The sequence below is a fragment of the Mesocricetus auratus genome, unplaced genomic scaffold (assembly GCF_017639785.1).
Source record: "Mesocricetus auratus isolate SY011 unplaced genomic scaffold, BCM_Maur_2.0 Super-Scaffold_100027, whole genome shotgun sequence".
Taxonomy (NCBI): domain Eukaryota; kingdom Metazoa; phylum Chordata; class Mammalia; order Rodentia; family Cricetidae; genus Mesocricetus; species Mesocricetus auratus.
The window spans coordinates 3986644-4013820 of NW_024429208.1; the positions used below are offsets into that span (position 1 = coordinate 3986644).

Consider the following 27177-nt stretch of genomic DNA (forward strand, 5'->3'; position numbering starts at 1 on the left):
CTCTGCCTCCTGAGTGCTGGGATTAAAAGGGTGCACCACCACTGCCCGGCTTTTTTTTTAAGATGAGATTGTGCATGTTCGGGGTGGCACGGCTGTGGACTTGCCTGCATGTGTGTTCCCCTGGAACTGGAGTTTCACAGTTGTGAACTGCCATGTGGATTCTGGGAATCTACCCTGGGTCCACTGAAGAGTAGCCAGTGCTCTTCACTGCTGAGCCGTCTCTCCAGCCCCTGAATACTTAAAAGGAGCAGGATAAACATGCACAGTGCACGTGTAGAGGTCAAAGGACAACTTTCACAAGCTGGTTCTCTCCTTTCACCAAGTGGACTGGAGACTGAACTCAGATCATCAGGCCTGGTGGCAACTTCCCATACCCCGTCTTCTTTTGTCTCTTGCCGTTTCTCTTTTTTTATTTATCTATTTGGTTTTTTGAGACAGGGTTTCTCTGTGGCTTTGGAGGCTGTCCTGGAACTAGCTCTTGTAGACCAGGCTGGTCTTGAACTCACAGATCCCCTGCTGGGTGCTCTTATGACCTCCCACAAGTCTGCCCTGACCAATTTCACCACCCTACCTCCCTACCCTCCGTGCTTATAAGTTCGGACACTACTTGGCATTACAGAACATGATTACATGTATGTGCCAACAGCCATCTTGAGTTGGTTTATTCAGAACACTTACCCCTGGGCCCCACAGAAATGACTAGCACCAAAGTAACAGACTCCTTTGTGGCCAGCAGGGGTCTTGGGTGTGATGTCCCATGCCCGTTATCACTATACAGGGAGGGGAGGCTGAGGGCAGAGCAGGACCCCGGTTTCACTACATAAAGTCGGGTGATCTATCCACCTGCCTCTGCCCCCTAGTGCTGGGACTAAGGGTGTGCAACAGTGTTTCAGGGAGAGGAAGTCAAGGCATGATACTTTACCCAGTACATGAGTTAAAGCAGGACTTCAAAATAAAACAACTTAAATCATGAGGTTTGCAGAGCCCCAGCTGAGAAAGTGGCATTTTAGGGAAAGAAAAACCAAGGCTGTGGAGGAAACCCATTTACAGGCTGTCCTAGGTAGAGTATAAAGCCAGGAGCTACTGACGTCCTCCCTGAAAAGTCCAGATTAAACAATCCAAAGTAGTATGAATCCTGAAAGGCCACAAACAGCATGGCTGGGGTCAACAGAAAGCTACATGGCTTAAATTTCCACACTTGAGCCACTATAACCAACTGCCACCTAGTGGCCAAAATTACCAAGGACTCTACAGGTGTAAACTGACAAATTACAGCTCCAAAAGGTCAAGATTAAAGTACTTTTTTTTTTTTTTTTGGTTTTTCAAGGCAGGGTTTCTCTGTGGCTTTGGAAGCTGTCCTGGAACTAGCTATTGTAGACCAGGCTGGTCTCAAACTCAGAGATCCGCCTGCCTCTGCCTCCCAAGTGCTGGGATTAAAGGCGTGCGCCACCAACACCCGGCTAAAGTACTTTTCATTGTACTAAAAATATGTCAGCTTTAAAAACATTACTACTTTCAGCCAAGTTGTTTCTAACACAAATATGCTGCTGTCTAATACTTATGTTTTCACAAACTCAAAGGATTCTTGCTAGTCCCAGGAAGCCAAATTGGACCTATCCAAACTGGTCAGATTCACTCCAGATATTAACCTCTCCCTCGTCCCGGGACCCCCTCGGGAACCCATCCCTCGTCTTACAATCTTCCCCTCAAATACCAGGACCTAAGAAAAAAAAATTTAACCTAACTTTGTCCTCTACTCTAACATCTTGCCAGATCTACAGAGGCGCCAGAGTTCCACACAGCCAGGACTATGATGGAACCAACCACTCAGGATATGACAACACCCCAACTTTCTCAAGATCCCCCAAAGATGGTCAAGGCCCCCAGGTCAGCAGGAAGCAGTCTTAAGAAACTATCCAGCTCAAAATGGAGTCTTAGGATAACGCCTATCCTTGGCTTGTTTCTAGCCATTTTTTTTGAGACATGGTTTTCTGTGGCTTTGGAGGCTGTCCTGGAACTAGGTCTTGTAGACCAGGCTGGTCTCAAACTCAGATTTGCCCAAGTGCTGGGATTAAAGGTGTGCCCGGCCCTAGCCAGTTTTTCTTAAATCATTTACCTCTGGGCATCTTTCTTAGCTTTGCAGATCTTATTTTCCTTCTTGCTCCATGGCTGGCACCTGTCCTCTCCTATTTATACTGCCCGCCAGCCCTGTGTATCCTCGCTCCTGATTCACTTAAGGTCAATCAGCTCGTTCACTAAGGTCACCAGGTGTTTCAGACAAAAGAATCACAGCTTCAGAGTTAAACAAATCACACACATGAACACCTCCCCAACCTAGAACGAACGGCCTGTGACCAACTAGCCGACCACCCGCGAGCTCTCCTCTGGCCCTAATGAGCTATGGGCAGCAGGTGGCCATGAAAGGAGGCCTCTTACCTGGTGCTCAAACGAACACTTTGATACCCTAGAAAAGCTGCCATGGGGGGGGGGGGTAACACTCCCAGTTGCTTATTTCTCAGAGTTCACAAGCCTGGCCGGACAGGCACGTTCAAGTCTGTCAATGTCAGGGTTTGAATCCCAGGCCTCTCATTCTAGGCAAAACCCACTCTAACCCAAACCAGGTGTCACACTTGGGAGAGGTGTCAAGGTCACATCAATTCACACACTGCCCCTTAAATCAGTCAGTCCCTTTTAAGCTACACAACAGAGTGGACACACTTTCCTTTAAAGTTTATTCAACAGTTTAAGCTCACTGAGGTGGTTGACCACGTCCACGACCAAAGCCGCCTCTCTGCAAGACAAAGTACAAGAGCATTAGCAACAGGCCCAGCACTGCCTCTGGGATTTCTAGCTCTCAGGGCCCCTCACTGCAGACACCCACAAACCAAACAAGCCAGAGGAGCACACACAATTAGATCCCAGTCTCATCCCTTACTGGCTGTGGGGCCTCTTCTGACTTCTGAGTCTGTTTCCCCGTTGCTTAGAGCAGGTTGGGACTGCTAACTCAGTGTTTGGACACATGGAAGGACCCAGCACAGGGTCTATAACCTACATATCTTTCTACACGAGACAGACAGAGCAACTATCTGTGAAGCCCTGCCACAGGACTCCAGAGCCTGCAGCCTGGATTAGCTGGTCCACAAGAGGCTGTATAGTGGCATTATTGTTGTCCCCATTTCAGAGAAATCAGACAGGGGGAACCAACGTAAGACCTGAAGGTAATCTGACTCTAGAGCAATTCTACTCTGCGATCCACAGAACTTCCAGTGTTTAATTCATAATCTCAAATACTAGCATGCCATAGAGATCAGCATGAATTCACCAAGGTTTGCACACTGGGTTTCACTACGAGACTGGTCCTAATCGAGGGGAGGTGTCACACCCCCATACCCCAGGCTAGACCATGCAGCAGTGACTATGCAAAGCAAACAGATACTCACAAACTGGAATTCCGTGGCTGAGCCAGCTCCAGCCTCAGCCTTCTTGTCGGCACCGGCTGGAAAGGAAGAAGTTAGAGTTGTCTTAGACCTGATCTCTGGTAGTAAGGAAGACAAGTCAGAGCCCAGCCCACCAAGCACACCAGGCTGGTAGTGCACACACAGCTGGCCTCTGCTCCCTCAGGTCCTTCAGTCACCCTCCAAACTCACTCACCACCCTCCTGCAGGAGAGCTCCATGACCACAAAGGACAGAAACTAGCAGGGAGCCCAGCCAAGGTGTGAAGACACAAGTAGTGAGGAGCCAGAAAGAAGGCAGCAGACATAAGGCTACATGCCTGGAACCCAAACACTCAGAAGCTGCCTGAACCACATAGCAAGACTGGTTCAAACGGTAAAGCATGACACGATCCCAAGACGGAAGGGAAAAGTAAATATCTCAGGAGGCTAGATGTTAAAATGACAAGTTAGGACTAAATATAATGCAGTAACAGCCAAAAACATTTCTACTAAGAGAAGGGTTACACTGAAACTCAGTTCCCATGGACTGGGTGAGGAGCCAGAGCCAATGGAATAAACAGCTCCTGCGAGCATCACACCGGAAGACTCCTCTGTCCCCTTCACACCCAGGCTGCTGGCTGCTTCTCACCCTCAAATAAGCCAGTTCTCCCCTCAATGTGCATATTAACCCGTGTCATCCTCCACTGAGTGTTTCCCCTGAACAGGGAGCTGGGGAAGACCCTCAGGTCATGTGTTCACTCAAGTACACAGAATGCAGAAAGAAATAAGAGCCTAACCCACACCCTTGTGTCCCAGGCTCCCCTGCGGGTCTGTCTGCGATGCTCCTCCCTTTAGAGTTCACTCTTCCAAGGTGAGCTTAATCCTCACCTCTGTAAAGCTTTTTCTGCACACCTGCCAACTACAGTACCCTCCCCCAGGTACATTTCCCACCACTAAATAAAAGTGCAGTACCAAGACCCGCTCTCCGCCCCCCCCCCAAAGGTCCTGGCACACAGACCCCCCCCATTGGTGAATAAGCACCCGCCACCCTGACTCAAGGCAAGCATTTCCTCTACTCAAAAACTAAACAGCAGCAAGCATGCGGCACTCCCTGAGGTGAGCTCTGCTGAGCCGTCTCCAGTGTTAGGACACACTGGGGCCATCCTCCAGTTCCCCCACCAATGACCTTTTCTGGCCACCTTGGCAAGGACTGCAGCCCACCCAGGGTAGCTCTAAACCTGGACTCCACCCCAGACAGGATACTCACGGGGCACAGCGCTCCTCCTGTAGGTGTCTCTGTCTGCCTCCCCTCTTGTGAATCTTGCGGGTCGCTCACCCTCTGGACCTACAGAAACAAAACTGCACGTGAGCACAAGGCGGGCGTTGAGCTTTCACTGCAAGCCACCGACTGTGACAGGCTATCAGGCCGGAGCAGCAGCCACGAGCTCCCATGTCTATGGGATCACGTCACTACGTGGTGACCCAAGCCTTTAATCCCAGTGCCTAGAGGCAGAATAAATTCAAGGCCAGCCTGGTCTCCAGAGAATCCCAAAACTAACAAGAAACCAGAGACACACAGCCAGTGACAGTACAGCTCATAAAAGATGCTATGAAATCCTGGGGACCTGAATTGATCCCCAGATCCCCTGGAGGGGAGACCCTCACTCCCCGACATTGCCCCTGCAGGAGGCCTCACCGCAGCTCACTCAGCGCGTTTCCACTTAAACGCAGCTGTTTTCGAGGCAGAGTCTAGCCTGCTTGCCTCTCCTTCCAGGGTGAAAGCAGATTAAAGCTGTTGCACCACACCCAACTACCAAACTTTTCCTTCACTTCTTGATTTTGCGGGGTTCACAAACCCTCACTGTACAGCCCTGACTGTCCTAAAATCCCAACAGCGCCTCTTCCTCCCAAATGCTGGAAATAAAGGCATGCGCCTCCCCTGGTTCTTAACTACCTCAGAGATTCACCCAACTCTGCAGCAGGCGCGCATGGCAGACCAGGTTTCCCCTGGTGGTCTAAAGGTCCAGAGAACTCTTGGGCCCTGAGGACACAGCCCACCCACAGGCTAGAATCCCTCAAGTGTTTGTGTGGGGTCCCTCTCCAGGAAAGCCCAATCCTGTTCAGCAGTCACCTCAGTCACTACAGAGATCAAGACACTGAGCCAGCAGTTCCAAGCACAACACAGAACCACATGTTTCCCCTTGCAAAGGGAAACACAAAACACTTCATTTCCTTTATACACACTGAACAGTTCTACTTTGGGATAAGGACAAGTCACTCGGCACTCTGGACAGGTAGACAATCAGGGAAGGGTGTAGATACGAAAACTACTTGAGTTTACTGCCGTCTCACTCAGTTCAGAGAGTCCAGACACCAATGTTCTCTAAGAGCATTTCTGGGCAGGGAGTGAGGGGAAACACCTGTAAATGCAGCACCTGAGGGGCCTAGACAGGAGGACCAAAACTTATTCAGGAGACCCTAACCCTGCTCACTCTTTAACACACAAAACTCCCACAAGTGATTTTTTTCCTCAAGACAGGGTTTCTCTGTGGCTTTGGAGGCTGTCCTGGAACTCTCCGTAGACCAGGCTGGTCTCAAACTCAGAGATCCGCCTGCCTCTGTCTCCCAAGTGCTGGGATTAAAGGCGTGCACCCCCAACGCCCGGCCACAAAGTGGTTTCTAAGGCTTGTTTGTTATCTGGAATCCATACCTTTGGGCCGGGGCCTGCCAGTTTCGGGACGGCTACGGCGCAGGGTGGCAGGCACGATCTCTGGAGGTAGGTGGAGGTAATCTCGGAGGTACTGGATGCCCTCGTTGGTCAGGTACCAGTAGAAGTGCCTCCACGCAAACTGCTCCTTCACGTAGCCTCGTGACTTCAGAGACTGCGGGGACAGAGAGCCACTGTTAACACACGCCTAGCAGACGGACGTGTGGAGCCGAGCGGCCGGCCACGCAGGGGGGCAGGCAGTTCAGAAAACAGCCCGGCCAGCCCGGCCTCCGTTCCAGTGAGGATCTACCTGGTCACCTCCCTCCAGAGCAGCCTCCGCCCCGTGCGACCCTCGGTACCTGCATGGCCTTCATCACGTGAAGGTTGGGCACGTTCTTGTCTGCCAGCTCGGGGTGCTTGGGCATGTGGACATCTTTCTTGGCGACCATCACCCCTTCCTTAAAGAGGAGCTCATAGATGGCAATGCGGTTCTTCTTGGGCATCAACATCTGCAGGAAAGGAAGACCGTGACCACCAGAAGAACACGGCGGGGCCAGGTGAATCCCCACGCGCACAAGGCAGAGACAGGAAGAGCCCGTGAGCTGGGGGGCGGCTTGGTCTAAGCCCCGGGACAGCCAGGCCCCAGAGACATTCCGTCTCGTAAAACAAAACAGTTCCAACACACACGCTGTCCGCCGCCAGGGTGAAAACCGACGCGGCGGCGCAGCCGTCGGGCAGGCGTGAAGACCATGAACTGCAGAACGGTCCCGGGGCCCCGATCCCCCCGCCCGCCCGGGAAACCGGAAGCAGCGGCGCACCTCTGCCCCGCTGTCACAGCCCGTGTAACGAGCGTCGGGGGAGGCGGGTGGACAGACCCTGATGCGGCGACGCTCGGGGACCGTCAGAGCCCGCGGTCGTTCTCGGGGGGGAATCGGGAGGCTCTTCCCAACGGAAGCCAGGGAAGACCCGCGAAGGGGGCTCTGCTTCCGGATGCGCCCCTAAAGCCCTTCCCCAGACGGGGCGCTCGGGACCCGGAGGGGGCAGGCAGGGGCCAAGGCGCCAAAGAGAGCCGCGCGGGCGGGCGCCGAGCCCCCGGCCTGGGTGCTTCCCGCCGCACGTGGCCTTCGAGTCCGGTCCCCGGCCACCGGGACGCCCCTGTGCGTCCAGCCCGCGTCCCCATCGTCCCGTCCCAGAACTGCGTCCCCGGCCCTGTGGCTACGGAGAGCCGGGCTGCGAGGGGCGCGAGGGAGGCCTCAGGTCTCCCAGCGAGGACGCGGGCCCGCGCCGGCTGCGCCCCGGCCCGGATGGACGCCGATAGACCCAGATCCCGGAGGAACTCACCGCGGCGGCTGTAGGGTCCGAGACGGAGGCCGGAAAGGAAGAGGCGTGCGCGGCGCGGCGTCTCTTCCGGGCTGCGTGGCCCCGCCCCCCTCCAGCAGGACCCGCGCTCCGCCTTGGGTGGCCTCCGCAGTGCCTGAGGACGGCGCCGGGGCGCATGCGCGAGAGGTGTGTGTGTGTGTGTGTGTGTGTGTGTGTGTGTGTGTGTGTGTGTGTGTGTGTGTGTGTGTTTATAGCGCTTGAGTGGGTGGGCTGCAGGCAAGAGGGCAGCGCGCACGCAGAGAGGCGGCGACACATGCATAGTGTCTCGGCGCTCCATACACACCAATCTCCAGGTCACACTCCACGACAGTCTTCCGTGGGTCCATCCAGGCCAGCGTTTCTCAACCTATGTGTCTGGACCGCTCAGGGAGGGGAGCAGCCCTTCCACAGGGTCACCTGTCCCTGCAAATCTGATATTTGACACAATGGTTCACGATAGCAGCAAAATTAGCGATGAAGCAGCAACAGAAACAGTTTTAGTGGTTGGGGGTCACCGCCACACGGGGAACTGTACTGAAGGGTCGCAGCATTATGGAGGCTGAAAACCCCTGACCCAGGCCAAGGAATCTTATATGGCCGGTAACTCCTCAGGTACCCCTTTCTAGTCTCCGCCCTGACTAATGGCAGCAGTGGGCACTGAGTGACACGTTAGACGAGGGTTTGAGAGTCACCCCGGTCCCGTTTCTGCACTCATGAGCTGGGTTGCCACCAAAGCCTGGCTTCTGTAAATACTGCACCCAACTGGAGACCCACACTCTGAGAAAGAGCTCACCCCCGAGGGCCAGGACCCAGACGCAGGATGCCCTGGAAACCTATCATAGAACCAAACAGGAATGGGAAAAAAGAAAGGTCAACAAAATGATTCCCAACGACACTCAGCTAGTCTCACAGAACAGTGCCTAGCCCAATTGTCATCAGAGAAACTCCACCCAGCAACTGATGAGAAGATATCAGAGACCCACAGCCAAACCTTGAGAGGAGCTTGGAGAATACTCTGGAAGGGGGGAGGGAGGACTGTAGGAGGCAGAGGGGTCAAGGACATCGCAAGAAAACCCACAGAATACTTAGCCGGGAAGGGTGACACCAGGATGAAGCGGGTGACTTTCACAGAGCAAGGCCTACCCCCTACCCGTTACACTGAGGGTGTGCCGACCCCTGCGTGCCCCCCAAATGCAGGGAAACTCGACGACATAATTCGTGATAGTGGGGGACTGCGTCTGATCTCTCTCCTTAAAAAAAAAAAATGAAGCTGGGCGTTGGTGGCGCACGCCTTTAATCCCAGCACTTGGGAGGCAGAGGCAGGCGGATCTCTGTGAGTTCCAGGACAGCCTGGTCTGGCGCCCTCTTCTGGCCTGCAGATATACATCCAGACAGAACAACCTCCAAGAAGTGGTGGTGCTTGCCTTAGAAAAGAAAGAAAAAAAAGTAACTCCACGGAATCAACTAACCTGGCGTCATGGGGCTCATGGAGAATGAATCCGCAATGAGAGTGCCTGCACAGGACTGACCTAGGCACTATGCATATAAGCTGCAGTTGTGTAACAGGATTTTCATATGAAATTCCTAACTATGAGAGCAGGGGCCTCTTTTTTATTTTATTTTATTATGTATTATTTTATTTATGTATTGTGTATACAGTTTTCTGCCTGCAGGCCAGCAGAGGGCACCAGATCTCGTTATGGATGGTTGTGAGCCACCATGTGGTTGCCGGGAATTGAACTCAGGACCTCTGGAAGAGCAGTCGGTGCTCTTAACCTCTGAGCCATCTCTCCAGCCCCGTCTCTGCTTCTTTTTTTTTTTTTTTTTTTTTTTTTTTTTTTTTGGTTTTTCGAGACAGGGTTTCTCTGTGGCTTTGGAGGCTGTCCTGGAACTCGCTCTGTAGACCAGGCTGGCCTCGAACTCACAGAGATCCGCCTGCCTCTGCCTCCCGAGTGCTGGGATTAAAGGCGTGTGCCACCAACGCCCGGCTCCGTCTCTGCTTCTTGATGCCTGCTCTTAGGACCCATTCCTCCTACTGGATTGCCTCATCCAGCCTTAGTAGAAGACAAGGTGTCTAGTTTCATTGCAACTTGATATACCATGGCTGGCTGAGAACCTCACCATGGCTGGCTGAGAACCACGAGAGGCCCACTTATGTCTGAAGAGACAGTGGAGGAGGAGTGGATGGGGACATTGTTGAGGGAGGTGAGGGGGAGAGGGGAAACTTGGTTGGAAAGTAAATAATAAATAAAATATATACAAAATAATAGAATTACTAAAAAATGTATTTATAGTTTCAGGCCACTCAAGTTTACACAAGAAATCCTGTCTGAAAGAAAATTGTATTTTAAGCACAGCAATGGGATGGTGGCACACACCTTGAATCCCAGCACTTAGGAAGCAGAGGGAGGCAGATCTCTAGGTTTGAGGTAACCCTGATACAGAATGGCCGCTACACAGAGAAACCTTGTCTCGAAAACCAAAATGAAATAAAGGATGTATTTAAGCCGACCTGGTGGCCGGGATGTAACAGAGCAGCTGAAGCCTGGAACCCAGGACAGAAGGCAAGGACTGGGTTCTCCGGACCCCCGGGGGTCTCCCCAGGCTGGAAATGAGTCAAGATGTCTGGGGTGGGCTTTCCAGTTCCTTCCCTTACTTCCTAGGTCTTTAAATCCAATCCTCTGCCAGGTCAGTGGCCGGAGGCGGCTGGGGGAGCAGCGCCCCCTAGGGCATCACCCTGGCGGCGCAGCTGCTCTCTAGGAGCCCGGATGCCGCGGATGCAGCAGACCTTCTTCCCCGCAAACAATAACCCAGATAGAACTCAGCAGACGCCCTGGGCTTCACCTCTTCGCACATCGCCCTTCCTTCACACGCCGAGAATAGCTCTGCAAGCCTGGAGCGCGTCGCCTCTTCCCACCCACACAGAGGCTCCCAGGAAGCGCCATCTGTGCCGCGAGGCCCCGTTAGAGCTCCCCGGCGCAGGAGGTTGTGGCAGGGGGTCGTCCGCGGCGTAGACGGTGCCTGATAGGCTCCCAGCACACGCGCGCACCCACGCACGCAGGCCTCGTCCGCACCTGGGGCGTGGGGGCGACGCTCTGACTTGTCTGCACGGTGTCTGGTGGTCCCCTCCGACCAGGAGAGCCAGGCAGGGTGGACTCTGCAGGCGACCACACCTTTGCCTCTGCCCTCACCTGCCTGGTGTCACTGTCCCCACGACAGACCCCGTGCCAGGGTGAGAAAAGCAGAGCCAGGAAACGGCCCCAATTTACAGCCTGCCGGGTCGTTTGTCTTGAGTCCTGGATTCTGTGAGTGAGTGAGTGATGATTTTGTAAGCAGTCTCTTTTGCCTGGGTCTAGCCTGGAACTCTCCATGTAGACTAGGCTGGCCTTAAACTCACAGAGATCTACCTGCTTCTGCCTCCCGAGGCTTGTGCCACCGGGCTCGAATCTGGTTCGTTTTTGAGACAATTAATACATAGTCCAGGCTGTCCTCAAATCCGTGACCCTCTAGCCTCTGCTTCCTGAATACGGGTATTGCAGGCACATGTGACCACCCTGGGCTTTAAAACTGACCATCTTATGACCAGTGAGAGGAGAGGTTGGGTGGGTAATGGCTGAAGCTGACAGCCCCGACAGGAGAAGAGGGGGGTAGGGTGTGCTGGTCCACGGAGGCCATCTCTATTTCTGATAATTTTTTTTAAGATTTATTAATTAGGTATAGAGTGTTCTGTTTCCATGTATGCCTGCAGGCCAGAAGAGGGCAGCAGATCTCATTACAGATGACTGTGAGCCACCATGTGGGTGCTGGGAATTGAACTCAGGACCTCTTGAATAACCCCTGAACCAGCTCTCCAGCCCCTTTTCTATTAATTCCTTAGTGATCTTCTTTTTTTTTTTTTTTTTGGTTTTTCGAGACAGGGTTTCTCTGTGGCTTTGGAGGCTGTCCTGGAACTCGCCCTTAGTGTCCTTTTTAAGGGGCTGGAGAGATGCCTCATTGGTTAAGGACACTTGCTGCTCTTCCAGAGGAGCCGAATTCAGTTTCCAGCATCCATCCAGGCTACTCAGAACCGCCTATAAGTCCAGCTCCAGAGAATCTGCTACCCTGGCATGCTAGCATGTCTGCACACATGTAGCACACACACACATACACATGCACAATAACTTTAAATTACCTTTTGAGATGTGTAATTCAGAGGACTAAGGACATTCATGGTCATCTCTAGAATTTTCATCATGAAAACTGGAGTTCTGTTATATAACAGAAGGCGCCAGATTCTGGAGTTTGGAGGATGGCAGGACATGGCTGTAATAGTAAACCAGACATTCTTTAGCAGACACCCTAGGCCTCACCTCTCCCCAACTCCCTGTAGCCCCTTCATTTGAGAGGTGGCTGCAGGCCTGTGTCAGTTACATAGTGAGTTCCAGACCCAACCTGTGTTATATGGGACCTTATCTCAAAAATATAAAACAACAAAACAAAGCACCCTAAAACTAAAATAGAACTTGGGGGGATCTAGATGTGCTGGGTAGGAACTGAGGTGGAAGATGGAACATTCTAGGCCAGCCTGGGCTACAAAGAGAGATGCCCCCTCATCAAAACACATACAAACCAACCCCAGTGGAGGCTTCTGTCCCTATTCTATAGCTACGAGCAAATCAAGGCCCCACTCACACTCCAGACAGATGCTCACTGGAGTCACTTAGGGAGTGTTGAGTGTGCCAGGCAATTAGGGAGTGAGTGTTGAGTGTGACAAGCACTTAGGGAGTGAGTGTTGAGTGTGACAGGCACTTAGGGAGTGGGTGTTGAGTGTGCCAGGCAATTAGGGAGTGAGTGTTGAGTGTGCCAGGCAATTAGGGAGTGGGTGTTGAGTGTGCCAGGCACTTAGGAAGTGGGTGTTGAGTGTGCCAGGCACTTAGGGAGTGTTGAGTGTGCCAGGCACTTAGGGAGTGTTGAGTGTGCCATCACGCCTCTTCCTTTTGTTTTTGAGGCTGGGTCTCCTGCGGAAGAATCACTCTGTACACTGTGAATATGTATTACCCTAACTCTGTACGCTGTGTATTACTCTCACTGGCTAATAAGAAGCTGACAGACCAGTAGACAGGCAGGAAATTAGGAGGGAGAGCCAAACTGAGGATGATGGGGAGAAGCGCCCAGTCAGAGGGCACAGGGAGGAACGTGCCCCACTAATAAGGTACTGCCATGAGGCAAAGCATCCATAATGAACGTGGGCTAACTTATAATGTAAGAACTAGATGCCGGGTGTGGTGCCCGCCTTTAATCCCAGCACTGGAGATGCAGAGACAGCAGATCTCTTTGAGTTCAATGTCACCCTGCTCTACAGAGCTAGTTCCAGGACAGCTGGGGCTGTTACACAAAGAAACCCTGTCTCAAAAACTAAAAGCAAACAAACAAAAATAAGTCAAACAAAAATGTAAGAGCAAGTTAGTAATAAGCCTGGGCTATTGGCTGAGCATTTATAACTTCTATTAAGCCTCCCAGTGATTATTTGTGAGTAGGTGATTGGGACAGTGTCTTACTACATAAACTGACGAGATTGGCCTTGAACTCAGAGATCTCTGGCTCCTGAGAGCTGGGTTTAAAGGAGCTTGCCCCCACACCTGGGTACTCAAGGCCTTCTGTTAAGGTTTTGTTTTATTTTTTATTTTGTTTTGGTTTTTGAGACAGGGTTTCTCTGTGTAGCCCTGGCTGTCCTGGCACATGCTCTGTAGACCAGGCTGGTCCCAAACTCACAGAGATCCGCCTGCCTCTGCCTCCGGAGTGCTGGGATTAAAGGCGTGTGCCACCAATGCCCAACTGTTTTGTTGGTTTTTGTTTTTGTTTTTGTTTTGTTTTGTTTTGTTTTGAGGTAGAGTCAGACGTAATCCAGACCTGGCCTGAACTCACCCGAGGATGACCTTGCTTTGTCTTCACAGATTTATTTATGGCACTCACACATGAGTGTGGTGGCACGTCTGGAGGGCAGAGGACAACTGTCTGCAGCCAGGGCTCCCCTCCCCCATGGGGCATTGGGGACAGACTGAGACCAGATGATCTGCACTGCAAGTGCCTTCACGGGGTGGCGTGTCTCTCTCTCTCTCTCTCTCTCTCTCTCTCTCCCTCCTCTCTTTCTCTCTCTCTCTCTGTTTCTCTCTCTGTCTCTCTGTCTCTCTCTGTCCCACATATAGGCACTTCTCAGATGCAGTAAAGGAACCGGGGCTGGCCTTGAACTCTGAGGACGACCTTGTTCTTCAGCCTCCCGCCTCCTATGTGCTGGGATTTCAAGCAGGCACCACCACACCTGCTATCAATTATCTTTTAATGGCGTTATAAAACACTGAGTTTGGCTAATTTGAATCTGTTGTAGTTCTTCGGCGTGCGTGGTCCAGTGGGAATCTTTGCAGATGGCTCCCCCAGTCTCTCTGACGTGATGTGTCTTCAGAGCTTCCTTGCTAGTTGTGACATCAGTGAACTGGATCCACCTTGTGCCTTGACCTATGGAGACAGATCTCTGTCTCTCTCTCTCTGTCTCTCTCTCTCTGTCTCTCTCTCTCTCTCTCTCTTGTTTTTGAGACAGGATTTCTCTATGTAACAGCCCTGGCACTCAACTTTGTAGACCAGGCTGGCTTCGAACTCTTAAAGATGTGTCTGCCTCCCGAGTGCTTGGGGTCCAGTTTATTTGTTTGCTTTTTGAGACAGAAGACTCATTGTGTAGCCTTGGCTGTCCTGGTACTTGCTTTGTACACCAGGCTGGCTTTGAACTCGATAGAGATCTGCCTGCCACTGCCTGCTGGGTTCAAAAGAGTGTGCTACCACCAAATGACAACACACATAATTAAAAAAAAAAAAAGATTCCAGTTTAGGCTTGTCAAACCCATACCCCATGCAGGTGCCATCTCCGTTGCTTAGGTCACCTGGCCCTTGGGTAACGAAGGCTATAGCAGTGACATCACCGAGGAGACCTGTGGAGGAGATGTCCCAGTCTCCCAGTCCTACCCAGGCAGGCAGTTGCTGGTGGAATCTAGGAGCGTCAGGTCTGGCAGCCAGGACAGTGGGAAGGGATTAGCTCTCATCTGCCTCCTGCATCATCACCTTCAAGCCTCCCAGGTCGGGCAGGACATATGGCCCTGGGGGGGGGGGTAGTCAAGCCCGGAGCTCTGCCAGGGAGGGCCAGATGGACCAGCAGGAAAGTGCCAGTCAGCTCAGCCCCACAAACAACACCGCTGGGTGGGCGGGGCTCCGGAGTGCTGGGCTGGCCATCTCTGTCTTTGACCTGAAACCATCCATCTCTCTAACGTTACAACTCCTTGCTTCGCCCAGGACAAAGGCTGAGGACAGACGAATGGAAGGCAGATGGACTGTCAGGTCCACTTCCAGTTACCCCAGAGCTGGGGGTGGGCTCAGGATGCTAAGGTGCTCACTGGAGTGTGAAGCCCCCAGAACCACAGTAAACAACATGGTCACACACACCTGCAGCCCTAGCACTGGGAGGTAGAGACGAGAGGATCAGAAGTTCAGTCTAAGCCAGGCGGTGGTGGCGCACGCCTTTAATCCCAGCACTTGGGAGGCAGAGGCAGGCGGATCTCTGTGAGTTTGAGACCAAGTCTGGTCTACAGAGCGAGTTCCAGGACAGGCTCCAAAGACACAGAGAAACCCTGTCTCGAAAAAACAAAAAACAAAAAACAAAAAACAAAAAAAAAAAAAAAAAAAAGAAGAAGAAGTTCAGTCTAGCTGGGCGTGGTGGTACACACCCTGGAGGCAAAGGCGGGAGGATCTCTGAGTTCAAGGTCAGCCTGGTCTACAGAGCCAGTTCCAGGACAGCCAGGGCTACACAGAGAATCAGAAAAACAAAACAAAACAAAAATTCGGTCTATTTGGCTACCTATGACATCAATAATAATAAAAAAAAACAGGGGGCTGGAGAGATGGCTCAGAGGTTAAGAGCACTGACTGCTCTTCCAGGGGGTCCTGAGTTCAATTCCCAGCACCCACATGGTGGCTCACAACCATCTACAATTCAATCCGGTGTCCTCTTCTGGCATATAGACAGAACACTGTATATGTAATCAACAAATCTTTAAAAAAATGATAAAAAAAGCGACAATGTGAACAGCCCCACTGAGGTTCTTCTGGCCCCCACCTGGCCGCACTCAGGGTGTGGTGCTGAGCCTAGGCCGCGGCATGGGGACGAGGACGAGGCCCCCCTGGAGCTTGTCAAGGATTGTGAAAAGGGCAATGTGTGCTGCTGTCCTGTCAGAGCAGCCGCAGTGCCCGCCAGGCGTCACCATATGGCCGCTCTACTTCTCCAGTCACAGAAGTGGCTCTCTGTAAACTGGGGACAGGGCTCCTGGCCCCTCCAGCTGTCCTCTGTGCCTAGTCCTATTGAGCCCAGGTGAAGATTTCACTCTCGTTTTCGTTTGTATTTTATTTTTTGAGATGGGGTTTCACTGTGCAGTCCTGGCTGGTCTGGAACTCACTATGTAGATCAGGCTGTTCCTTCCTCTGCCTCCAAAGTGCTGGGATTAAATGTGCAAAGATGTCCAGCTGTTTTTATTTATTGATTTACTTTTGAGATGGAGTCTCACTCTGTAGTTCAAGCTAGCCTGAGACTCACAGTGTAGCCCAGGGGGTTCTGCCTCAGCTTCTCAAGTGCTAGGATGGCAGGCAGGCATGGCTGTGCCTGGTGAAGATTTAACTTTCTGCCTCTGGTCAAGTCTCACACGCATCCCTTCCCTCAGTAAGGAGGCTCTCACCTGAAGAACCCGAGGTCTCTGCTCCCAATGGCAGCACTGCAGGGACAGCGGCGTGAAGAGACTCGGGATGAGTGAAGCCTTTGGGAGCTGTGGGTCTGAGAGCCGCCTTTCACCTGCCTTCATGTCCGTTCCCAATTCTTCATGTTGCTAAGCTTGCTTGACCTGATTCTCAGCGTGTAGCATGGCAGCACACCCTCCATCTTAGAATGTGGGAGTCTGAGGCAGGAGGGTTTCGAGTTCCACGCCAGGCTGGGCTACATCATAAGACTGTCTGAAAGCAAATAAAAGACACACATACAGCCTGGTGAGGTGGCGCACGCCTTTAATCCCAGCACTCTGGAGGCAGAGGCAGGCGGATCTCTGTGAGTTTGAGGCCAGCCTGGTCTACAGAGCGAGTTCCAGGACAGCTTCCAAAGCCACAGAGAAACCCTGTCTTGAAAAACCAAGAAAAAAAAAAGAGACACACACATGGACACATACACACCTTCATACACATGCACACATGCACACATTTGAGAACACAAGCGTATGTATGTATGTGTATACATGTGCGCAAACACATGAACGCATAGGCACACATAAACACACATGCATAGCTCATGCTCGTGATCGCGTACACACACACACACACACACACACACACACACACACACACCAGATAGCTTTGTGAAATGGTGGACTTAGCCGGTGTGGTGGCACCTGCCCGTAGTCATCGCACTTGGGAGGTGGAATCGGGAGGGTGAAGGAGCTCGAGGCCAGCTTCTGGTACACAGTGATCTTGTGGTCATCCAGGACTGCATGAGACTCTTTCATCCATCCAAGTGCTAACCAGGTTCAAACTGGCCCAGCTGAGGTCAGATGAGAGGACGGTGGTATGGCCATAGACACAAGAACTTGTCTTAAAACGACTGGAAAATCAACGCTGGGTGGTGGAGGAACTCACCCTTGGCAGCAGACACCAGCCACTCCTTTCCAGCTTGGCCCCCACTCCTTTCCACCCTGACCAGAACGTGAGCCTGGCCTTCAGAAGCAGCGGTACCTGCAGGGAGAGCTGAACTGTCTCCACCCCTGCCTGTGGGGCCTAGTGCCCATCCTCACCCACCCCTGCACGTGGGGCCTAGTGCCCATCCTCACCCACCCCTGCCTGTGGGGCCTAGTGCCCATCCTCACCCACCCCTGCCTGTGGGGCCTAGTGCCCATCCTCACCCACCCCTGCCTGTGGGGCCTAGTGCCCATCCTCACCCACCCCTGCACGTGGGGCCTAGTGCCCATCCTCACCCACCCCTGCATGTGGGGCCTAGTGCCCATCCTCACCCACCCCTGCATGTGGGGGCCTAGTGCCCTATCCTCACCCAATCCTCTGATGGCCAAGCTGCTGCTGGCAAGAACTCTGATTGTTTTCCTAAGGTCATTTTGAAACCGTATTGATGCTATCACGGGATATCCAGTGACCTCCCTTGTAAAGAAGCATCCATCATTCACTCTGTTTTGTTTTGTTTTGAAGACAGAGTCTCACTGTGTAGCCTTGGCTAAACTGAACTGTAGTTGGTTGTTTTTTACTCGTTGACTCTTTTGGGGGGGCCATCACCCAGCTGCCAGATAAATCACATGAAGTTTTACTCTCTCTTATCTTGGCTTGTTTCTAGCCAGCTTTTCTTTTTCTTTGTTTGTTTGTTTTGTTTTGTTTTTCTTCGAGACAGGGTTTCTCTGTGACTTTGGAGGCTGTCCTGGAACTCGATCTGTAGACCAGGCTGGTCTCGAACTCACAGAGATCCACCTGCCTCTGCCTCCCGAGTGCTGCCTGGCCTATCCAGTTTTTTTTAACTTAAATTATTCCATCTCTCTTTTGCCTCTGGGCTTTTCTCTTTCTCTATGCTGTATGCCTTTTTTTACTTCTTACTCTGGGGCTACTGTGCAGCCGGGTGACCCTGCTGTCCTCTGCCGTCTCTTCCCACATTTCTTGCTTCTCTTTATCCTCTCTGCGTGGCAGCCCCGCCTCTCCTCTCTCCTGCCTCCAGGCTGGCCATTCAGCTCTTTATTAGACCGGCAGGTGTTTTAGGCAGGCAAAGAACCACAGCTTCACGGAGTGAGACAAATGCAGCGTTAAAGAAAACAACACATCTTTACATCTTAACAAATGTTCTACAGCAGCAACAATGTGACGCATCTTCAACTAATATTCTACAACCCTGAACCAGCTCTGTGGACCAGGCTGGCCTCAGACTCAGAGATCCAAGGGCTCTGCCTCCCGAGTGCTGGGGTCAAAAGGGTGAGCCCCCACACTAGCTGTTTTTTTTTTTATTTTATGTGCATTGGTGTGAAGGTGTCAGATTCCCCTGGAACTGGAATTATAGACAGTTGTGAGCTGTCATGTGTGTGCTAAGAATTGAACTCAGGTCCTGTGGGAGAGCAGCCAGCGCTCTTAACCACTGAGCCATCTCTCCAGCCCCATTCTGTTTGTTTTCTGAGACATGATCACATCCTATGCTGTTCACGGCACATAGACATACATGCAGGCAAGACACCCACACACATAAAATAAAACAACATCCCCCCAAAGACCAGAGCCCGGGAGACAGAGACTGCTCAGTCAGTAAGAAGCTAACTGTGTGAAGCCTGAGTACCTGAGTTTGGATTTCCCGCACCCACGTAAGACTTCCAGATGTGGTGGCAACATACATGTAATTCCTATGCTGAGGGGACAGACGGAAAGAGCCCTAGGTGTCACTGGCCAGCCAACCTAGCCCAATTAGTGAGTTCCAGGTGAGAGTCTCTGTCACAGAAAATAAAGTGGGAAGTGATTGAGAAAGACCCCCGATGCAAACCTCTGGCCTCCACACACAAGTACACGTACACATATGTACATACACACACGTACACATACACACATAGGTACACACCCCCCAAAAAAAACAAAAGACCAAAACAGCAGGGAAGCAGAGAGTACAGTCTGGAAAGCTCCCTGAGGGCCCTGGGCAGTGTCTCTGCACAGACCCCATCCTCTTCCAGTGGGGTTGGATTTGGAGAAAGAAGCAGGTGACAGCTGGGATCAGAGAGAGGCTGTGCTCTACAACTCAGAAGAACCTGCCTTGAGAGCCATGGGTGTCTCTATGCCTGTGCGCAAGTCACCCAACCCTTTAGCCAAGAGCAAGACGTTCTGATCAAATGTGACTTCTGTGGACACAAGATGCAGGCTTTGGAGCACTGGGCTTGGGTTCCACATCAACACAGTCCATTTCCTTATCAAAAAAATATGGGTTTCAAAGTTGTATCGTGGAGTAGACCACAGGGTGACCATTGCTGCTTGGCAAACTTCCAGGATTTCAACATTGCAGACCAGGCTTCTCCAGCACCTTTTAACTTTTGTTTTTAACGATTCTCACTATTATTGCCTTTACCTTTGGGAAATTTTGTGTAGGCTTTGGTAAAGGATGAAAATGTGTACATTGGTAACCTCTCTAAACAAAATAATCTGTTGGGGAAAAAGATCCGCACCACCTGGGAACCAGGAATTCCACGGTGCCCTCTTAACAACACCAAGAACAGGAATGTTAGAGATTTACTAGACACACCTGGTCCAATGGCCTCATTAAAGGCAAGAGTTGAGTTCAGTTAAGAATTACTGAGACATCAGAACAGTACAGTGTCATGGGAAAAGACATGTCAGGGCCTTCCCTTTTGGGCGTGTTAAGAGGGGAACAGGTCCATATGGTAAGACTAAGAAATAGTATAGTATAAGGCGGGCGTTGGTGGTGCACACCATTAATCCCAGCATTCGGGAAGCAGAGGCAGGCGGATCTCTGTGAGTTTGAGGCCAACCTGGTCTACAGAGCGAGTTCCAGGACAGACTCCAAAGCAATACAGAGAAACCCTGACTCGGAAAAAAAAAAAAAAGAGCAAGACAGTCTAAAGGTATTTACTGCCCCAAAATGCAAGTCTGAGGACCTGAGTTCGATTCCAGGAGACCACAATTCTAGGAAGTTGTCCTCTGACCCTCTCCCACACATTAAAAATAAAAATAATAATAATAAAAAAAAAACCAAAGGGCCGGGCGTTGGTGGTACACGCCTTTAATCCCAGCACTTGGGAGGCAGAGGCAGGAGGATCTCTGTGAGTTCGAGGCCAGCCTGGTCTACAGAGTGAGTTCCAGGACAGCCTCCAAAACAATACAGAGAAACTCTGTCGCGAAAAACAAAACAAAAAACAAACAAACAAAAAAAAACCAAAGAATAGATGGGCACAATGGGACCTGTTCCTGCGATCTCAGAATTTAGGAGACTGAGGCAGGAGGATTACACTGAGTTCAAGACGAACCTGGGCTGCAGTGTGAAACCTTGTCTCAGAAAACAGAAGCGGCTGGGGAACTGGCTCAGCGGTGACGAGCACACACTGCTCTTGCAGAGGACGCAGGCTCCGTTCCCAGCGCCCACGTGGCGGCTCGGCTTGCGTCTGTCTGAACGGCTCGCGTCTGTCTGAACAGCTCCGGGAGACTAGAGCGCCATCAACTGGAAAGTGGAGAGGCAGGGAGTGAGAATTAACTCCCACCAACTTCCTAGCCGGGAGAGACGCGGCCTCGACTTAGAATTCCGCTTGCATTTGAGGTTCATTACCACTAGGTGGCGAGAGTGTCCAGGCCATAGCCTCGGGTACCACAGTGAAGGTCACGCCCCAGAGGATGGAGTAAGCGCCCAGTCGCATTTGCTCTTTCTAGGCACAGCAGGAAGCGGTCCTTGGCACCAGACGGCCTGGCATTAAACCGCAGCTCCAAACTTTCCAGCTGTGGGACATTGTTCAAGTTACCTAACCTCTCCGATGGTTAGTAGTCACAGCATCCCCGAGGTTCACATGCCTTAAATTCAGAAAGTACCTGGTACGGTGAAGGCCTCCTTTTGACATAGTGTCTGTGCGTCCTGGGTAAACCGCCTCTGGGCCCTCAATCCGGGCGGGCGCCTCACAGAGGTTAAGGGGTTTCACGAAGGAGGTTGTGGCTTCCAGACATGAGTCACGGGCAGAGAAACCCACAATTGCAGGACCCTGGTCTTGGGATTCCAGGCGGGTGACGCTCGCACAGTCTGCAAGCCCGAGGCCAGCTGGCGGGGGTTGGGGGTGGGTGACGGGAGGGCAGAGGGCCAGGAAGTCTGTCCCACAGCTCAGCCATGTCACGGTGCTGAAGGAGAGCTCAGAAAATAAAAACCGCACTGGGCAGCCGCGACCCAGCCCGCCCGGCAGATTCCCTGCTCCATCTCGCCCAGCTCGGAACAGGTTCCGCGGGAAGCAGGGAGGCAAGGAGGCCGGAGCTCGATCAGAGCGCAGAGATCAGTGTTTTTAGACCTAGTCCTGTCACTGATGCGCTATGTGACCTTGAATGAGTCTCTCTCTCTCTCTCTCTCTCTCTCTCTCTCTCTCTCTCTCTCTCTCTCTCTCTCTCTCTCTCTCTCTCTCTCTCTCTCTCTCTCTCTGTCGTCTCTCTCTCTCTCTGTCTCTCTCTCTCTCTGTCTTTCTCTCTCTGTGTCTCTCTCTCTCTGTCTCTCTCTCTCTGTCTCTCTCTCTCTCTGTCTCTCTCTCTCTCTCTCTGTCTCTCTCTCTCTCTCTCTGGGCTTCGGAATCCCCATCTACCAAAAGCAGCGGGGGTCAATCCCTGGCCTTCCGCGGGGTGGCCGGGCTGGGGGCGGGGCGGGGTGCAGGATGAGCATGCTGGGGTGGGGGTGGGGGAGGGGCTGGCTATAAATCCAGGCATCGGGCTTCGGAGAGGCGTCCCAGCTGGAGGAAGGAGCTGTCCTCTGACCTCCACACGTGCAGTGCGCCCCTTGGGCTCAAACGCACAGATGATTCATGCCTCGCACAGGTATAATAGACAGACAAGACTAGGTAATTTTAAGTCACAACACGGTGGCGCACACCTTTAATCCCAGCACTCAGGAGGCAGAGGCAGGCGAATCTCTGTGAGTTCCAGGCAGCTTGGTCTACAGAGTGAGTTTCAGGACAGCCAGGGCTGTTTTCAAGACACAGAAACTCTATCCAAAAAAATAAAAAATAAAAAATACAGGGGTGAGTGAGAAGACAGGCAGGGGCGCTGTGTGCAGAGCGGAGGCGTGGCTGGGGTTGAATTCACACCTTAGCAGCCAAAAAGCTGGGGGCAGAAAAAAAAACACACTCCATCCCTGTATAACCCAAAATAAAATGTTCCAGGAACTGACATGGACTGTCCAAGCTTCCTAAATTAGATCAGCTTCCTTCCAGAGGTTCTGACTGCAGAGCTGCCTTCAGAGAGGAGCCTGACCCCCTCCCTGAGGTGTCCCTGTCCCCACCCCTCCCCTTCCGTGTGCCTCCCCCACCTTCCCCCTGCCTCACAAAGACACCCTCACTTCCGCACATCGAGGTTTGCTTCCCCGAACATTTTCCACCTCTCTAGTGTCCCTGCCTCCTCGCTTTCCTCAGCCCGGTAAGACGTGACCGGGTCATTCTGTCCACAAGACTGTCCGTCCTTCCCTCCCATGGTTCCAGCCCTCCCTCCCTCAGGCCAAGACGCCCTTCCTCAGACTTTGTGCCTGGTAGAGCAAGGGGCCAGGTGCGGCTGTCCCTGAGGGGTTTCCGACGCCAGTGAGACACAAAAGACTTGTGGGCAGGGCTGAGCGGGCGTGGGAATAAATAAATCAATGAATGAATAATGGATTGGCAGTTGATACCGTGTGTTAGGCCCAGGAGAGGGGAAGGCGGAAGACAGATTTCAGTCCCCTCTCTTGCTATAGTAAAAAGGCTTATGGGGAGAGGGGGAGGAAGAAGGAAGAGGCTTGAGTTTCTGCTTCTCTGTTTCTCTCTCTCTCTCTCTCTCTCTCTCTCTCTCTCTCTCTCTCTCTCTCTCTGAGACAGTTGAATGTTTCTTCCTAGGATGGCCTTGGACAGTTGAGGGTGATGTTCAATTTTGTTGTTTGTTTGTTTCTCTTTTGGGGTGGGGTTTGAGACAAGGTTTCTCTGTGGCTTTGGCGGCTGTCCTGGAGCTCGCTCTGTAGACCAGGCTGGCCTCGAACTCACAGAGATCCGCCTGCCTCTGCCTCCCAAGGGCTGGGATTAAAGGTTTGCACCACACTGCCTGGCTTCCTGTTTGATTTTTCAAGTGGCCCAAGCTGACTTTAAGCTCTCTGTGTGCCGGAGGGGAGGGTGATGAGCTGACCTTCTGACCCTCAGCCTCTGCTTCCGGGGCACTGGGATCACAGGCCTTCGCTGCTGTACCCGGTAGACCTTGCCGGAGCTGGAGCCCCGGGCTCTGCGCATGCTAGGTGAGTACTGTGCAACTCCTCAGAGCCCACCTGGTCTCCTGACCGGGTCCACAGCTCCTGTGACGGCAGCTGCCTCCCTCTCCGCCTCCAGCCTCCCTTCCCCACTGTATCACAACTTTCCCCCCCGGTGAGCACCCTCCCAACCCTCATCACGCTTTCAAAGTCTGCCATTAAGTGACGGCACATGTCCTGTCAGGAAATCTGGCACTGCGGACTCCTCTGGCTTTATTATTATTAATACTATTATTATTATTATTACTACTATTATTATTATTATCGAGAGAGCTCACTGGTGGCTTCTCTCTGCCTTCTCAGGCCTCACCCTCTGGGCTCCCATCTGTCTCCATGAAAACACTTGAAAACACTTTAGGACTGAGCTAGGCCAGTTCATGGAAAGGGAGGGGCAGGTCTATCTTTTCCCTCCTCCACCGCTCTGTAAGAGCCTTTGCCTTTGCCGGGAAGCCAGGCCCTGGTGCACGCCTTTAATGCTTGGACTTGGGAAGCAGAGGCAGGCAGATCTCTATGAGTTCGAGGCCAGCCAGCCTGGTCTACAGAGTAAATTCTAAGACAGCTAAGGCTACACAGGGAAACTATGTCCTGCTTTTTTGGGGGGAGTTTCCCCCAATATAGCCTTTGTGGGTAACCAGCCTCTTGACATGAAGACAGTTCTGTGTTGGGGGGAGGGATTCCATAGCATTGGGAGTGAGCACTGGGGGTACATACAGTTGTGAGCACTGGAGTATATACATACAGTTGTGAGCACTGGAGTACACACACAGTTGTGAGCACTGGGGTACACACACAGTTGTGAGCACTGGGGTACACACACAGTTGTGAGCACTGGGGGTACATACAGTTGTGAGCACTGGAGTATATACATACAGTTGTGAGCACTGGAGTACACACACACAGTTGTGAGCACTGGGGTACACACACAGTTGTGAGCACTGGGGTACACACACACAGTTGTGAGCACTGGGGGTACACACACACAGTTGTGAGCACTGGGAGTGCACACATACAGTTGTGAGCACTGGAGTACACACACAGTTGTGAGCACTGGGGTACACATACAGTTGTGAGCACTGGAGTACACACACAGTTGTGAGCACTGGGGGTACACACATACAGTTGTGAGCACTGGGGTACACACACAGTTGTGAGCACTGGGGTACACACACAGTTGTGAGCACTGGGGTACACACACAGTTGTGAGCACTGGGGTACACACACAGTTGTGAGCACTGGGGGTACACACACAGTTGTGAGCACTGGGGGTACACACATACAGTTGTGAGCACTGGGGGTACACACACAGTTGTGAGCACTGGAGTACACACACAGTTGTGAGCACTGGGGGTACACACATACAGTTGTGAGCACTGGAGTACACACACAGTTGTGAGCACTGGGGTACACACACAGTTGTGAGCACTGGGGGTACACACACAGTTGTGAGCACTGGAGTACACACACAGTTGTGAGCACTGGGAGTGCACACATACAGTTGTGGTTATAAAGCACCACGCCCCCCACCCACTAGGCTAAGTGCTTTGCCTACCAGGAAAGTGAAACCACCATCGCTGTCAGTACGATGAACAGAGCCCTGGGTGTGTCAGTGGCTTCCCTGGGTCCCAGACACTCTACTTAAATGGCTTGCCACACGAGGCTGACTCAGAGGGTTTGCAGGGGAGCCGAGTGAACTGGGTTCCACCCGTGCCAGCCTCACACCTTTCCCCGGGGACTGATGGGAAACTCCAGGTTGACGTGTGGAGAACGGGAATTGGGAGGGTCTGAGGCTGGAATGGAGGGTGGGTCTCCTCACCCCAGGCTACCGAAAACCCCGTGCGGGGGCTGGCCTTGCCAACAGTGCCCGGACTCCTGTGCAATCTGGCTAACCAGAATTTCAGCTGTCCTTCAGCACCTCCAGCAAACCATGCAGGATAGCTCTGCCCTCCAGCCTTCCCTGGAACACCATCCACTGACTGAGGGGACAAGACACTCTCCCATGGGGAGTTGGTGGCATATTCTGGTGGGGGCCTGATTTATGAAGTTTCGGGGTAAAACAGTGCAGTTAGCTTGCCTAACTTCACTTTGTGAGTGCGTGAGTCTTGTTGCTGTGTCTTCCAATGTCTACTGTGGGCCTACAAGGACTATTGTGGCTCCTCAGAAATCCTCCAGACCTCAAGTGCCAAACTGGAACTGTCAGACAAGGCACCCAGCCTCATGGAGCAGCCTCGCCCGCACGAAGACGACTTGTGCTGTGTAAATCAACCTAACAAGCCCCTTTGTAATGGACAGTCATTCTATCGCTCTGTTGCCTGAGTAATCCGTCTACACACTTGACTGCCTGCTCCAACCTAGTGTAGGTTCTGCCCTGTGCCTTGCTCAGTTGGCGTTGTCTCTAGGCTCTTACGATCAAGCTTGGAACCAGTGCTCAGGGGATCCCCCCCAGCCCCCGCCGCCAGACACGGTTTCTCTGTAGCTTTGGAACCTGATCTGAATCTCGCTCTGTAGACCAGGCTGGTCTCGAACTCACAGAGATCCTCCTGCCTCTGCCTCCCGAGTGCTGGGATTAAAGAGGTGTGCCACCGCTGTCCCACTGCTCCAGGAATACTTACTAAATGAGCAAACACCGTACTCAGGCATTCTTCTGAGCCCGGAACGGTGAACCTCAGAGCTCACAGTGAGGGTTCACCTCCAGGGGATTCAGGAAGTATAGACGCATGCACATCAGCTCAGGGGTACAATAAAGAGAAGTGAAGTCTGCGGCAAATGGGGGTCAACATTGCCTCTTTGGAAGTCTAGTGTTCAAACTCAGCCTCACCCACTCTGGTCCTGGCCACAGTCCTGTTTTGTTTCTCCTCTCTCCAGACCTGTTTTCAATTTTGGGCTTACCACTTCAAAATGCATTCTGCCTTTGTTCAACACCCAGGTCTCTCCTGGGCGTGAGCCAGGGAGGGGCAGAGGTAGTCATGTTTTCTGTGTGTTTGGTGTTTTGTTTTGTTTTTTGAGACAGGGCTTCTCTGTGTAGCCAGAACTCTCTCTGTAGACCAGACTGGCCTCGGACTCACAGAGATTCCCCTGCCTCTGCCTCCCGAGTGCTGGGTTCAAAGGTGAGCGCCACCACCACCCTGGAGGTAGTCAGTTTTGTTCTATTGATGCCGAGGTGTCTCCTGCTCAGTGCCTGGTTTATGGCAGGCCCAGCAGACACATTGAATATCGGCCTTAGGCCCCACTCCCGGGGCAGAAGACTGCTTCCTGGAAGCTTCTGGGGGGTCACCTTTTAGATCCCAAGTCCCAGAAAGCCTCGGAGAAGGCCTTGAGTCAGCTTTGCTGACAGCCAGCTGAACTGCAACTGTGGCCAGAGGATCCGCACGGTCTTCTTGGCAGAGCTGAAGGTGGGGTGGGCCATGGCAGAGGATGGAAGAGAACGTGTTTTCTCTGTCTCTGTCTCTCTGTCTCTGTCTCTCTCTGTGTGTCTGTCTGTCTGTCTGTCTCTCTCCCCCACCCCCACAGGCCCCTGTCCTGCACGCACCCCTATACACGGGTGGAAGAGGGGGTCATCACATCATGGCTACACTGCAGGCCCCTGCCCTGTGTGCCTCCGCGCATCGGTAGAGGAGGGGGTCACCACACCAAGGTTAGA

At 52.4% G+C, this 27177-nt stretch overlaps 1 protein-coding gene and 1 non-coding gene across 2 annotated transcripts; one reads left to right on the top strand and one right to left on the bottom strand.

Annotated features, from left to right (window-relative positions):
• Positions 1 to 2718: 2718 nt before the first annotated feature.
• On the bottom strand, positions 2719 to 7619 carry Rps10 (ribosomal protein S10). The gene is made up of 6 exons (XM_005084877.4): positions 7484 to 7619; positions 6502 to 6651; positions 6146 to 6317; positions 4703 to 4780; positions 3441 to 3496; positions 2719 to 2791 (listed from the first exon to the last, which is right to left on the bottom strand). The coding sequence occupies exons 2-6, from the start codon at positions 6649 to 6651 to the stop codon at positions 2750 to 2752; spliced, it is 498 nt and encodes a 165-aa protein (XP_005084934.1). The 5' UTR covers positions 7484 to 7619; the 3' UTR covers positions 2719 to 2749.
• Positions 7620 to 8582: 963 nt separating this feature from the next.
• LOC121134422 lies at positions 8583 to 8754 on the top strand. Its single transcript, XR_005871495.1, has one exon. It is a non-coding gene; the product is annotated as a U1 spliceosomal RNA (small nuclear RNA).
• Positions 8755 to 27177: the final 18423 nt, after the last annotated feature.

Coding starts and splice junctions, on each gene's coding strand:
- Rps10 (XM_005084877.4), bottom strand. CDS start 6,651: ATGTTGATGCCCAAGAAGAACCGCATTGCCATCTATGAGCTCCTCTTT. Junction 6,318..6,501: donor ACGTGATGAAGGCCATGCAG/GTACCGAGGGTC, acceptor CTGTCCCCGCAG/TCTCTGAAGTCACGAGGCTA. Junction 3,497..4,702: donor CAGGAGGAGCGCTGTGCCCC/GTGAGTATCCTG, acceptor CTTCCTTTCCAG/CCGGTGCCGACAAGAAGGCT.